The following is a 15,149-nucleotide window of genomic DNA, read 5'->3' as shown; positions in this document are numbered from 1 at the left end:
CAGTCTCAGCAGATGCCCAGGAAGCTGTCAGGGATCATCTTGACTTCAAAGTCCATAGGGGCATTACTAGGGATGTGAACCTCTGCTCTCGATACCCCACAGTCTCAGACACACCAGACAGGACACCCCCCAGCAGCAAAGGCACAAGGCATCATGCTGTCCTCTAAACATCAATCCAGCTACTTCTGGAGATCCAGAAGCTCTTGGCAAGTAACCCTAATGACCAGTGCCCCACAGGCGCTAATCGGCTGTCTAGCCATGGAGCAGCTCTGCCAGGCTGCTGCAGCCCCCACCCAGCCTGGCAGCCAGGAACAGCAGCACAAGAGAAAACATCAGTGCAGGAAACGTAAAGCCACATTCACCTTCCTGTAAACCCCAGCAGCTTTCCTCAGCTGGCTCCCTCTGCCCAGACAGCTTCAGAACAAGAGCCAGGTGTAACCCCGGTATTAGCAGTTACAGGCAGGAAAGCCAGGCCAGGCAGCAGAGCAACTGCAGCCATAAGTGTGCACAGTGGGGACCAGCCAAGACTTCCAGGGCTGAGGAGGAAAGCCAGTCCAACTCTAAATCCTATCACATCCACCACACCCCATGATTCCTTTGGCAGAGGCATTCCATCTCCCCTCTGGGCACAGAGGCTTTCCCGTCCAGCCCCTGCTCTCCCCGTGTCTCAGACCATGGCCACACACTATTTTTTCTTTCCACCTGGGGAAGAAGCTGCAGCCCAGCACCCAAGGCAGACACTTGTGCCACACAGCCGAGCCCTGGCACACTCCAGAGGGAGGATGATCTCTACCCCTCAGCTCCCACAACAGATACCCATTAGCAAGGTGTCCCATACTGCTTTCTCTCACCAGTGGCTCCAGGATGACCTTGCTCAGCTGCTTCCTAACAGGAGGAGCAGATGGGAGCACTGGTAAGGATGTTGGCCAGCACTAAAATGAAACCCAAATGTCTTTTCACACCATGGGATTCAATTCCATGCCTGATTTCAGACCATCAAGTCAAGTTTTATCACCAAATCAAGTTTTAAGCTTATAGAGCCGGTTCAGAGGGTCATGCTTAAAAAACCCCAAACACCCAGAAAACACTCAATTATCTTCCAATTCTGTACTTACTATAAATCCTGAGCTTTTAAAATACCATGAACAGATAAAACATCAGACTTAAACAGGGATGAATTCATGTCAGTAGTTGAAATCAGCAACAAGCATAGTGCTGAGATTTCATCTTTCTAATATATTTGCAGAACTGGGCTGTCTTGAAACTGTTTTTTTCATTGGGACAATGCTCAGTTTCATAACAAAATGTCCAGTTTCACAGACTCTGACAGACACTCCTCCTTAATGGGGCTGGGAGGTTTTTGACATGACAAAATGTAGGGCAACACTCCCCTCTGCCCATATTTTGGGTCAGATGTTCAAGATCAACGCATCACTACCCCAAACCACAAAAATCCTTTCAAGAACAAGGTTTATCAGATGGATCCATGTATATATTCAACTGGAAACAGAAATCCCCAATGTTTATCAAAATCAAATGCAACCAAACAGGAAACAGCTCAGGTTACCTCAGGGATGAAGGACGATGGGGTCTATCAACTGTGCTGCTTTTCAGCTAGCTCCACATCATCAGCATCTCTCCTCATGCAACACATTGCTTGCTTCCTCCACTGGGATTTAACTAGGAACTAGCCCATGCACAGGGCAGCTTTATGGACACTATTATCCTGCAGCATGTCCATCCACAGCTCAGAAAGAGCTTTTCTCAAATTCTACCCCATTGATTCACTGCATGTTATCATCCAAAGAGTGATAAAACAAGGGTCTTTCCTGCCCTGTAAGGCAATCCAGCAGGCTTCGGTCTAGTGTTCATTACATTGACCAACACAAGGTTTTTTCTCAACAAAGTCTGTAATAAAGCATCCACTCTAACCCTACAGTTTTAAAAAGAAAGGTAAACCAGAAATATCTGTGAAGCATCCCTCAAAGAGACAGGAGACTCCACAAGAGGCTCATGCACAGCACTTGTGAAATCACCATGCTTGGCTCTCTCACTGGGAAGACTGGTCCAACACAACTGAGAAACCAGAATCATTTGTATGAGAAGATGTTCATGATGTATTTGAGCCCAAAGCAGTTTTGAACACACAGCTCAGGTGGAAAGTGGAAAGGGGGGTAGGGCAGCAACAAAAGACAAGATAATAGCAGATGTGGAAATACCATAATCTTTCATCTGTAGCTCTCCTCAAGCACAACCAGTCATTGGTGTTACATAGCTGCTGCCAGCCAGAAGCTCTTGGCCAGGCTGCTCTGCTGGCTCCCATGCTCACAGCACCAGAGCTACTCATCCTTCTCGGACCCAGGACTGCAGTGACAAACTCCAATGCCTCCCCCTGGGGAACAAGCTGCCTTGGCAATTCAAATGGTGCTGCCTCCCACCAGCACAACACAACTCTCTACATCAGAGAGGACCTCCAGTAGCCAAAAGCCACTTGTAAAGAGCTGAAGTACAACAGTGATGGAAGCCATAATACCAAGGCAAGCTCAAGAACTCCCCATCAGGATGATGCTGACAGAACCAAATCTCGGGTCCTGGCAGGCAACACAAGCTGAATTTAGGCACCTTGGTTCAAAGAGAGCTGCAAGACACCCAGTTCAGCCCAGGACTGGACAGGTGCCTCTCCTGGCATCCCACAGTGCCAGTACACACCCGGAACAGCAGGGTGACCCCATCAAGTGCATCAGTGGGATAGGCAGTCCTGGATGAGGCAGAGCCAGGCCACACCAGAGGGGACTTGTCCCCCACACAGCACACCCAAGTTGCTGCACTCATAGTTGGCAGCAGTAAGACAATCCGTGGTGCAAAGATGCACGACTGGCCTGGGGCAGGCAGCCCAGCCCCGTGTATCACTGCTAACAACACTCCCCATAAGCACATCTGTGCCATGGACTCACAGTCTACATGCTGGAGCACAAAGCAAACATGTAACAGTGCCAGGGGAGGGATGGCCGCACCCTACCCTGCTTCCAGGGTGATGCTCTCATCCCAGGCTACAGCCTCCCCACCCTCTCATTCCCCACAGATAGCCCCCCATCTCACACCCTAGTGGGTCCAAGGCCCTCATAACCTTTGGCAGATGCCAGTCCTACAGCCAGGGTCGCTGACAGAGCTCGCCCCATTCTGTGAGGGGAGAAAGGCTCCATGCCCAAAAAGCTCTCTGGTCTGAGCACAGGTACCAAATGCAATAAGCAAGAAAAAAACCTAAGTCACAGCCCCATAAAGTCATCACACAAGGAGGCTCAGACTCTATAACAGGCCAAAATGGGACCAGATCTTTTTTTTACATGAAGAGGGGACCCACAGAGAGCTTTGTTCCTGAACCTAGGGGACAAACCCAGGAGCCTTAGGAGCAAACCACTGGGAAGATTAATGGCTTTAAGTCTTGGAGGCGAAATGTCAGAGGGGCCACATGAGAAATCCGTGATAAGAGCTGCCAATTGTCAGCATTTACGTCACCACCACCAGAGAGGCTATTTTATTACATTTTAGTCTCCGAGGTCACAATTTCTCATGAGGTGGTTATTTTTGCCGCTTTGCTGATCTATGTCTCTTGGTATGTGCCCATAAGCACCGACAGACAACCAAGAAGAAGAGGTAAGAGCAGTGAGGTAAGACTTCAGACATACCGCTGCTCCAGAGCCTTTCGCTGGAAGGAAATGGCGACAATTACCATAACAATGAAGTAAATATCACTTCCCTTACGGTAAAGCTGCTTTCAAGTCCAAAAAATGCTTCAGAAGAATGAGGCATTATTACAGTGATCGAAAGAGATTACACAGACAATTGATAACTGCCCCCCCGCTGTGGGTCTCAAGCACCCACCAGCTCCGCTGCTCCCTGGGCCAGCAGCTGCCCCCGTGGCCCTCCAGGCAGCGGGAGCGGCGGGGTTCAGAAAACTAACAAACAAAAAATATCATAAATCCATCCTGCTCTTCTTTAAGGGCAGTTCACAGAAGTTCTATTTCTTGTTCGTCCAGCGGCCCTTCCTCACCTGGGTCCAGGCGGACTGCAAAGGCCTCGCAGAGGTGGAGGCAGCCGCCCGAGCGCGGGGCCGCCCGCAGCTCACCGCCTGCCTCCGCCGCGGGATGGCGGGAATCGGAACAATTCCTTCTGCCGGGGGAGGCCAGGAGCCAGCCCTGACAAGATGCCGAGCAGCACACCCCACGCAAAGCCACGACAGGACAGGGAGTTTGGGGTTATTGCCCCCACGCTGGAAGAGAGAGACACGCGCGCCCTGGCCCTCTGCGGGTGCGGGCGGGCGGCCCGGGGCAGGGCCCAGCCCCCGAGGAGCAGCCGGGCCGGCGGCAGCACCTGCGCGCAGGTGGGTGCGTGGACGGAAAACCGATAGTCTGAACCCAACCCTGACTTTCACAGACAAGCGGTGGAGGAAGGCAAATTACGTTACACCACTAAAACTGTTTAGATGTGAAACTTAAGTGTAATTTCCTAACTAATTCTTCTTTAAGTGGGAGTAAAAAGGCTTTAGGAACAGGTAGAGGCACAACGGAGGTTAATATGGCTTCTGTAAACAAAGGCTTTTCTCTCAACTGTAGATGGCAAGCAGAAGCAGGGCAGCATTCACACCCTCTCTGCAACTGTGCCCCACGGGATGGGCTGCAAAAAACAAACTACAGGCTGGCAGGAGCAGAGGGGATTCCCTCTGCCTGCGGTAAGGCGTTTGCTACAGACAAACTGAAGAGGGAGGGTCGGTAAGAATCGAAGACCCTGGTCAAAGCCAGGTTAAGGGGCTTTCTGAGCCACCACGGATTTCTCCATAAACATTTTAAAAAACAACCAAAACAAAACCAAGCAACAAACAGGGTGAAGAAAAAGAAAAGCCCCCCTCCCCGAGCTGTGAAACCAAACCCGCCTTTGTCCCACCAGCAGCCACCTGCAGTCCCAGCGCCCCCCGGCCCCGGCCGCCCCCGCGCCCTACCCGGGAGATGGTGAGGGGCTGCTCGAAGTCGCGGCCGCCCACCAGGCGGAAGCCCCAGGGCCCGGGGCCCGGCAGGACGATGCGGTGTGTGCCCATGTGCGCGGCTGCACCTCTCAGGACGCCCGGCAGCCCCGCCGCCCTCACCGGCCCGGCCCGGCCCGCCCCCGGCCCGCCCCGCCGGCCCCTCCCCGGGGCTGCCGGGCCCCGCCGCCGGGCTGGCTGTCCCGCCCCACCCCGCCCCGTGGGGCAGAGCTCCCCGGGCACCGCCAGCAGGGCTGCAGCCTTCACCAGTAGGAAGCCGTCCCGCCGCGCCGTAAGGGAAAACCCTCCCGAGGGAGGTTCGCGGGGCCGAGCCGCTGCCGGAGGACGAGAACTGCGGCGTTGGGAAGCTGGGAGCGGCTCACGGCCCGCCTTGCCCCGCCCGGCCCCGCAGGCAGGACGGCTGCAGGGCAAACCGGCGGCGAGGCTGCCCCGGTGCGGCATCTCCCAGGCAAACACGGCCCGGCCTGCGCCAGCCCGGTGTGATGTTAACTCTGAAACCTAATGGAGGCGGTGGAAATAAGCGAGGTTGTGTATTGCTTCCCAGCCGAGAGCTGATTAGTGGAGGGCGGAGCCTGGGAAGGTTGTTACCTTTCCCCTAATTTAGCTCTGATTTGTCACTGCTTGAGGCAGTTTTATCTCTAGCCCCTTAGGTGTAGTACCATCAACAAAAGAAAGAATTCTATACTGGTTTATCAGCCGACCTCCTTAGCTAAGATTCAGGAAGAAGAATTATTCCACTTGCATGTTCAGCCTCCACTGATCTGACAATGCACAGGTGGGAGAGGTTGGGTACAGCAGCTGAGCGCAAGCATTACTGATTACTTAGTAAATAAATACAGCTCACCAGTGAGCTGCAGCTGGGATTCAGCCATGCCAGGGAGCAGTCAGCAAGTGGGGATGAGGTGAGTCACACAGGTGCTGTCCCTACAAGACATGGCCATGAATGGTCCCGTTGCAAGGCACACCCTTACCTCTGAAATACTCTTTCTTGGCTTCCTCCTTTTTCCTGCGTTAACTTGTCATTTCATTGGTTATTTCTTTTTGAGGTACATGCATCCAGACTATTAATCTCTCCTCTAACAGAGAGCAGTAGTAGTTCTTCTACTGCATCATTACACAGCTCCTAGCAGTGAAGAAAGCAACACCAAGAGCTCCTTTTCCCCCAGGTGTGAGGGACTTGTAGAGGGCTGTGACACATCGCTGGGTCCTCTTCCTATCTTTGCATGCCCAGCTTCTATAGACACAAAAGCATCTCTAGCTTGTTCCTTACCACATGTATTAGGATAGTGACATCAGTAAAAATTCAGGTTCAGTATCTATAGATGAGTGTCTCTCCCCTCCCTGGCTGGGGCATTGTAATACACGGGCTAGCAAAGCTAGTGATTGCAGCAAAGCACTGGTCAGACTGCCCTTTTGCTTTTATATCGGGTAACCTGCAAAACAGAAAAATGGGCTATGTCTGTGTGCTTTCTAGGGACACATAAAATAGCTGAAGGCTTTTCCTATCCTGTTAGTTTGGTTTTAGGATTGGTTTGTTTACAGTTTGACTTCCTAAAATCATTGTGAATGCAGCCACGATGCGTATCTGTCTGCCTGACCATCTGGCTGCTTTGCTGCAGAGTTCATATCTGTTGCTCAGTTTTGGCACAGCCTAAGGTGGATGACTCAAGGAAATTAAAACTTCTTGTGAAAGACGAGCCTTTGGGGTGGGCACAGGCAGTGTGCAGGAGCCAGATGTGAGAAGGTGCAGGGAACACTTTCGTGGTACTTGCATGGTACCGAGCCCCAGTGAGCCCATGGAGGCAGCTCAGCTCTGGCCATCCCTCGCTCTGCTTCTGCAGGGACTGTTCCTTTACACGAGGTGCACCCAGAAATACTGGCTAGCTCTCTGGCTGCAGGGCTGGGAATGTGATGTGTTCACCACAGGACCTTGCACAAACCCCCTGAATTAGTGCTGCAGCCATACCTGCCTGGTCAGCACGCAGCTATTGCAGAAGTCAGTGTTTTATGTGGCTTCTGACCTGGCACGTCATGGTTAAAGATGCACATGTAAACCCAACAGTAACTGACATCCCTTCCCACAGAGGCTGGCATTTGGGGTTTCTTGTCCTACTTAGCCTGTGAGGTCATCTCATCTGAGAGAATCACAAAGACCCTTTGTAAAACAGGGGACTCAGGTGTGCTCCCAGGTCTGCATGCACACCACAGCAGCTACACCCCAACCCCATGTTACAGAGAGATCTGGCTGTAAACCAGCTTTTTCTTTGCTTTTACAACTTGATTTCTTCGAGCAAAAATCACAGCCTGCCTATGGCTCAGGAGGGAGAACTGGTGAGCTCAGGCCAAATCATGAGGTGGATCCTCAGGTGCAGGACATTAGGGAAGCCCATGGCAGACACCTACTGCTCAGTACGGACACAGCCTTTCAAAGAGCCCCAGACTAATACAAAAATGCATCGCTACAGGAACAGCAGGAATAGACTTTATTTAATAATTTGTACAAGGAACACAATAGTAATTCAATAATTCCATTTATTAATTGTCAAATAGTAATCCACTGCATTAAGAAACAGAAAATCAACACAAAAATAAGTTGCAGTTTGTATATGTGTGTGTGTGTGTGTAACTTAAAATGGCAAGAGCAAGAACAAAAAATAAACCTTTAAATAAGTATGTTACATACAGTCAGTGTCATCATGTTACTTTGCTGGTAGATTAATTTGGTGTTATCCAATCTTAGCAACAGGCCTAAATATTGCTGCAAATAACTGGAGGGCAAACCCAAAGCAGAAAAACAATCCATAAATAAGATGCAGGATTAAAGGTAGCTCCTGCAGAAAAGAAACAGTGGTGCTTTGTGTCATATCTGAAAACCTTTCATAATGGATATTTTGTGCTAAAACTCTTTATGTGAACATACATGGAATTCCATCATTTAAATAAAAGTGGAAAAAAATGCCAACCTTTCACAACTGCCTTTTTTTCCTCCCTTCACTCAATGTGTTTAAATTATTTTTCTATACAAGGTAAGTACATTGTCTGTACAAAGTTAAATATACATATTTACAGTCAAACTTCTGAGACACTGAGTCTTCTCTTCCACTGACCTAGGCGGAAGACAAGCCTATTTGATTTCAAATCCAGGAGCATGGCTAGTTTATCAAAACATTGCAAGTCGTGCTAACAGTTAGTTGTAGTTACTCTTAATAAATCTGTATAAAAGCATCAGCATAAAAATAGGCATTTTATATTATTAAATACGGCTTATGACAAAATAGCAATCGAACCCTTTGCTATTTGTATGGTAACTGTAGGAAGCAGAGTCTGATAGAACCGGTTTTGTTTATGCTTTTTCTTAATAACAAAATGTCTATCAAAAGGGTGTTCATAGTGGATTTACAGGCAAGCATACAGCCAAGCCATTTTTTTTTCATCAAGGAAATATGAATCTATAACTGGTAATAACTGCTGGGAACAGCTTTCCAAATTTATTAGATTTTTTATATGACTAAGAGACAGCCAAAATGCATGTATTTGAGACCTACCACTGACACTGTAACAAAAAAAAAAAAAGGCACCCTCAGTGATATGTGGCTTGGATTTATCAGAGCCTCTAAGATTTAATGCCAGGAAAGAAGCAAAGTCTTCATCCCAAGAGTATGCTTGGAGAAGTGTGTCATCCTTTAGGGCCAGCAACAGGGCAGAAGGAGCAGAGAAAGTGAATGGCCATAGGACTCAAACAGGATTTGCTCTCACCAATGTTCTGTTTATTAATTCTATCCGTTGTGCAGATAAATGCCAAAGCCAGGTGGATTTCTCTTTAAAAAACAGGACTCAGTTCATTTTGATGCACACGGTACACTCACACACACACACCCCCTTGCACAAAAGAAAAAAAACTGGCAGCAATAGGCGATATGTTATTAAAGGGTTTGGGATTTTTGCGCGTTTGCATTATGCTGTGGCTGAACTCTCTGGATTAAACCACCAGTCCCAAACTCCTTTTCTACACAGAGTTCTGCAGTTTAACCATATCAGCTGTCTTCTACCTCTGCTGGGTCTTAAGGTGTGTGACATGAAGGAACGGTTTTCTATGGAAGTGGAAGGCAGAGCAAAGTAAGTCTTCAGCAAGGCAGAAACCAGGAAGAAAGCCTGGCTTCCCTGAACCTTGTGCCAGTGAAAGGGAGCAGCTGCAAGGCTGCGTACCGCCCCAAAGCACTATCCTATCTCAACACACAAACAAAACCTATACCGTGTGCTTCCCTGAAGCCTTCTCAGAGGTAAATACTCCATACAAATTTAAGATTATCATCAGAACTTTTGCTGGAGAGTGGAGAGGAATACAGAAAGGCAGCACTGTAAACTAGAAACTGTCTCTTCTTCAGCAAACAAATCACACCCTGAATTTGTGGAAGCAGGGCTACACATTCAACTCAATACTGTACCACATAACCACATCCTCCTAACACATCTCGTGTCTTGTCTATTACATTCATAAATTGACTGTTTCTTCACTGTTTAAAAACACCATCTGGAAAACAAACCCATCACAGTCAGGACGGGATCACTGTTATTTTACAGGTACAGAAGCTTCACGTAGTTGCCTGGGAAGGTTCCGAATTGCCTTGTTCTCCTGGACGTACCTGTTGCAAAATAAAACACCAGGAAGCCAGAGTAAGATTGAGCCATGCAAGGAATGCTATGGATTTAAAAAGGTAGAGGTGGCAGCCTCCTCTGCCTGCAGGCATTGTTATGTAAAACTAAATAGGAGTCCTGGTCAAAGAGCCTTTTGGTGTAGAAAAGATCACAACTAGTTCTGCTACTAATCATCTTTGGCCTTCCCTTTTAACAATCAATAAGGTGCTGGTGAAAGCTCATGGGCCTATAGGCTAGGAGTAAACTCCTATCAATGTAAATGAGCTAAATCTCCCTTAGAAGAAATAACAAGCCTAGATTCGCAGTGTTGAGATGGAGAATGCTGTCCAGACTTGCATTCTTTGAAGGTAAAGGGCTAGATTGTGCTAAACATACAGCTACAGATGAGGCTGGATCTTCAGAGACTGCAACTCCCATCCTTCATCCCCTACTTGCCATTTTCTGTAACTTGTCATGGTGCTCTCAGCTTTGGAAAAGCTACAGAAATCCAGTTTTTCTTGCTTCCCTCTGTTGCTTCCCTCCTTGCCATCTGTGTGAGCAAGGATCAAGAGGAAGAAAGGAATGGGGAAAAAAATGAAAAACTAGAGACCTAGCAAGGAAAACACAGCTCCACCACCCTGCACCCTAATTTTAATGTTCTTGGTGGGAAAAGATGGAAAATTGTGAAAAAAGTTGAGCTGATTTTTTTCACTGTTTTGACCCTGCAAATGAAAGCAACTTCCAGATGCTCTGCAAAATTGCTTATCTGCATCTCAAAAAGCTCTGCTGACAGACAAGCGTCACACTCACCCACAAACCAGCCGTCGTCACATTTCTCCATGACATCAACAATGTCACCATCCCTCAGTTCCAGCTCATCATCGTTCTGAGGAGTGTAGCTGTAGAGGGCTTGGTAGCTAACTCTAAAACCAGGAAGATACTGCATGTTAGCCACTGTATTTCCCTGACATCCCTTCAGAAGGAGATGTCTCCCTTCTCTTTTCTAATTCCTATAATATTTTGTTCAGTGCAGTCTGGACCTTGTTTTCCATTTGAGAGGTGGAAGCCAACTGCATTAAATTGGCTGTTGTCATAAGGCCATGGCAGTAAAAAGTGTCACACCTGCACTGTATGGGATACGTAGAAAGCTTCTGTTTCCTTTTTGCCATGTAGTTGTCTCCATAGACTGTAACAACCAGAGTCTTCCTAACATGTAGCACCTAGAGAATGTTTGAGAGCAGACACCCTACCAAAGCCTGGATATGCTCATTCTTGGCTAAATGAGACACCCGTTCCCCTGCCCAGGCACATAGGCAGGGTCACGAATGACAAAATGGCAGAGCAAAGGACTTTAGAAAAAGATACTGTCTACTCTACTGCACTAAGGTTGCTGGATAAATCATGGCTGAGGAGGAACAGTGCAAACAAAATCTAAGGTTGAATCCTTCCCTGAGATACCAATTGCACCAGAGGCACTCTGTTTATCAGAAAGGAACCTTACAGAGTGGAAACAATCATAGAATCACAGAATGGTTTGGGCTGGAGAGATCTTAAAGACCATCTAGCTCCAACCCCCCTGCCCTGGGCAGGGACACAGTCCACTAGACCAGGTTGCACAAAGCCCCATCCAGCCTGGCCTTGAACACTGCCAGGGAGGGGGCAGCCACAGCTGCTCTGGGCAACCTGTTCCAGTGTCTCACCATCCTCACTGTAAAGAATTTTTTCCTTATATCTTATCTAAAGCTACCCTCTTCCAGTTTAAAACCATCCTATCCCTACACTCCCTCATAAAGAGTCCCTCCCCACCTTTCCTGTAGCCCCCTTTAAGTACTGGAAGGCCGCTATAAGGTCTCCCCAGAGCCTTCTCACCTCCAGGCTGAACAACCCCAACTCTCCCAGCCTGTCCTCGTAAGGGAGGTGCTCCAGCCCCCTGATCATCTTCGTGGCCTCCTCTGGACCTGCTCAAGCACGTCTATGTCCTTCTTATGCTGGGAGCCCCAGAGCTGGACACAGCACTGCAGGTGGTATCTCCCAAGAGCAGAGTAGGGATGTGATTCTCCCCCTCGACTCTGCTCTCATGAGACACCACTAGGAGTATTGTGTCAGCTCTGGGGCCCCCAGTATAAGAAGGGCAAATCTTTGGGCAGATCTGGGGAGGGTTGGATCCCCTGCCTGGGTGTAGTGAAAATAGAGCTGATGTGAGACCTCCTGTTCTGCACAAAGGGGCAGGCAAAAGCATACATTCCTTTCAGGAGCCAACTGCCAAGGAACTTCAGTTCTCAGCACACAGTGCAGGCTACTATTCTCAAAGCCATCAGTGAAAAGCCCCACCAAGCTTAACACCAGCTCCAGGTTTAAATCCCACCATATAGCTTTGAAAATCTCAGCCTTTATCTCTCTGATCATTCAGGCACCAATTCATCTGTGGAACTGGCCAACAACACAGCAAGTGCCATTGGTGTTGGGACATCTCACTGTACTGTGAGAAGCTAAGAAGAGGGGTGAACACATTGACCCATACCATACGAGCCAGTTATAGCCAGTGGACATTAATTTGTCTCCAGCTTCAAGACACAAAGACACTGAGACTGTCTCGATAACCAGCATGAATCGAGTGCTCAAAGGAGACCCAGTCCTGGATCATAAGGTCATTGTTTCAGGTGCTACACAGACACAAAGATTAAACTAAAGGTTTTAACTAAAAGGTTTAAACTTCCAGTTTTAAACTACTCATTATGATGATATGGCTATTTTTGTTCTTTAAGTAAAAGTTGATGATTTCTCATAATTATAATTTAACTCCTGAAATGCTGAAGTTTTCACACCTCCCCATCTTTACCACCAGAGACAAGGCCCCTAGAAGAGATGGGAGCCAAAAGGACTTACATGTCTCGTGGTGTTTGACTTCTGTCAGGGCTGGCTCCTTGCTGCTGTGCTTGAGGTTGCTGAGAAATGATGAGAGATGGTTTATGGTCATTAGAGGTCACCTTGTGGCGAGAGTCAAGAGGCTGAGAAATAGTACTGCAGTAATGAACAGACTTTTCTGCAATGTTTATGATCTCATTGCAAACAGCTTCCTGTGTGGTAGGCAGCATTGACATCCAAGAACACCCAAAGGACAGTCAACAGGGGGGAGGGAGGGGAAAATATAGACAAGAAGAGATGGGACATTCCAGATGCAGCACGTAAGTCCAGTAAAAAAAAAAAAAAAAAAAAAAAAAAAGAGTTGTAGATCCAGGTAAATATCCAGGTAGTGGAGTGCAGAAGGGATCCAGGTGTAAGCATGGAAAAACAGGCAAGATACAGAAGAATTTGGCATTTAGTTTGAAGATTTGTAACAAATACATATACATATATTTTTAAAAGCAGCAGCATGAGAGGTTACAATTAGTTATGCAGTGGCACCATTACCAATGCTATGAAGTCAGTTCAAGAATGCAAGGCAGGCCACTCTATTCATGCAGTTTCCTTCATTTAACTTATACCCAGGGACTGGCAGCACAATTAGCCCAACTCCTTATTGGCTATGACAGTTTTTCTAATTGCTAAGTTCCCTTTTTCTGTTGCAAATAAAACAATATATGCAAATAAATAAATATGTACCTACTTTGCAGCTCAAAACAGTGCTGGAATTTTATCTCTACTGAGGTGTTACTGTCTGAGTGAAGAGAGTCTAGGACTACACATCTGATTTAAACAGTGGCCTTACCACATAGCTCTTTTCAGACTCTGTGAGATCTGGTCCAGCTCTCAATGAATGGTGGGAAGGCTGTGTGATCACCAAGCAAATGATAAGGAAGACATTTTAGCAGATGTTATATTGGTCAGAATTAAAAAAAAAAAATAAGTGGAGTGCAGACAACAAAGGAAAATGAACAACTCTTCCCGTCCCCACCCCAACACCACGTTTCTTGGACAACAGTCTTTCTTTTACACAAGAGACATTTAGGCTACAATAATGCAACTGCACTGCAGAATACTGCAAAGAGAAAGGTGACAGCAAAATAGAAGCTTAGAGCAGGGAATCAGAGTGGAAGGTTATGGACACCGCTACAACTGGAAATGGTCCATAGTGTCATAGTGCATTCCTGTAGGGTGAAAAAAAGAACAGGGACAGAAGCACATATTCAAGACCATCAAACTTGAAAGGCCAAAGGCATGCTGAGGGGAATCTGCTGCTGTTTAGAAAAGTCCTCAATGATTTTGACACAGGTGAGAATAGTAACTCGCTTGCTTCTTAAAAAAAGACCAGCTCAGGTCAGCCCTCAGAAGGCACAATGATGCGTAGCCCCATCAAAATCACTCTAGCTTGTACCAAGCAAGGATCTGAGCTGCTCTGTTAATTCCCACAGTGAGGCAGAGCTTCAGGTCAGAGGAGGCCCTCACTGGAAAACCCAGCTCCAACCACCAGCCTCTGCCCTGCCTCCCTCCCCAGTCACAAGTCTTCACAGGGACTTGAGTGTCCCAGGGCACAGCAAGGAAAATCAGGGTGTTTGGGGTTGGTGGTTTTATGGGGAAGGGGAAGGGGAAGGTCACTGAGAAAACCGCACAGGTAACCAGAGCCCGGTTTTGCACTCTTTTTGCACATTCAAACACCTACTGAAAACAAGAGGCATGCTTGTGAGCAAATGGGACGTCTGAACTAGTGTATGGTTATTTATACTGCCTGCAGGACTGCTTGACAAAGTGGACTGGATAAGATACAGAGCACTGTCATCCTCTATGATCATTCAACACAATTTTCAACCCAAATTCCAAAAGCCTCAAGTTTTATACTTTCCTTCCTCCTCTTTATTCACTTCAACAATGTCCTTCAGCAAAAGGCTTGCCTTCTCATGGCATTGCAAGACAGAGCAGAAGCAGAGAATAAAGAGGTTTGTGACACCTTCAGCCCAAGCATGCTCAAAGCATTTGGAGAAGTGCACGGTGATGAGCTCATCCCTGCCTAATTCTCATTCTCAAAGGTCTTCTGAACTGCATCTTGGACTTCTGGGGCTGTGCCTATCACTGTATTAAAGCAAATTGTCTCTTTTCTCGATGACTGTGACCCACTCTAGGTCAACCCAACCCCACAGCAGTCAGCTGTACTGTCTGGGGCTGGAATCTGGGATCACTGCACTAACAAACAATACTCTGTTACCATGTATATTTCTATAGAGAGCAAACTAAATGTCAGTTGGAGGGGCTAATTGCAGTGGAATTTGCATTCAAAGCATTTACTGTGTAGCCTAAAATCATGACAGGATTTCTGGAAGTTATTCTTGCCTATCATCAGTCCTGAAAGGCAAATAGAATAATTAGAATTTTAAAATTAATATCGTGCAGACCCAACTGGATTTAGTGCATCAAATCTGATGATATCAGAGCTAACTCCGGTGGTCAAGTAACTGGGAAAACCAATTTCCAGACTGAAGTGAGTGTCAAATGTAAGAATTATTTTTTTTAATTCAAGAAAGTGCTTCTCTGCTCCATACTA

General features: G+C 47.3%; 2 protein-coding genes across 10 annotated transcripts in view; both read right to left on the bottom strand.

The window, feature by feature from the left end:
* Nucleotides 1–5,160, bottom strand: part of PDLIM1 (PDZ and LIM domain 1) — a 53,097-nt gene extending 47,937 nt beyond the window's left edge. For 2 of the 5 annotated variants that reach the window (XM_074907291.1, XM_074907290.1), the window contains exon 1: nt 4,997–5,154. In XM_074907291.1, coding sequence (XP_074763392.1) covers nt 4,997–5,092 — 96 coding nt within the window. In that variant the 5' untranslated portion in view covers nt 5,093–5,154. Of the gene's footprint in view, nt 1–4,996 lie in introns of all 5 variants that reach the window. The other 3 variants (XM_074907289.1, XM_074907287.1, XM_074907288.1) reach the window with 3 other exon arrangements.
* A 2,338-nt stretch (nt 5,161–7,498) lies between these two features.
* The window catches only part of SORBS1 (sorbin and SH3 domain containing 1), an 80,662-nt gene continuing 73,011 nt past the window's right edge, over nt 7,499–15,149 (bottom strand). For all 5 annotated transcript variants that reach the window (XM_074907284.1, XM_074907285.1, XM_074907282.1 and 2 more), the window contains 4 exons: nt 13,383–13,442; nt 12,560–12,750; nt 10,484–10,596; nt 7,499–9,681 (listed from right to left, as the gene is read on the bottom strand). In XM_074907284.1, coding sequence (XP_074763385.1) covers nt 9,614–9,681; nt 10,484–10,596; nt 12,560–12,750; nt 13,383–13,442 — 432 coding nt within the window. In that variant the 3' untranslated portion in view covers nt 7,499–9,613. The remainder of the gene's footprint in view (nt 9,682–10,483; nt 10,597–12,559; nt 12,751–13,382; nt 13,443–15,149) is intronic.

This window comes from Athene noctua, chromosome 5 (genome assembly GCF_965140245.1).
Source record: "Athene noctua chromosome 5, bAthNoc1.hap1.1, whole genome shotgun sequence".
Classification (NCBI taxonomy): domain Eukaryota; kingdom Metazoa; phylum Chordata; class Aves; order Strigiformes; family Strigidae; genus Athene; species Athene noctua.
Note: the sequence above shows the minus strand (reverse complement) of the source record. Positions and strands in the feature narration are given on the sequence as shown.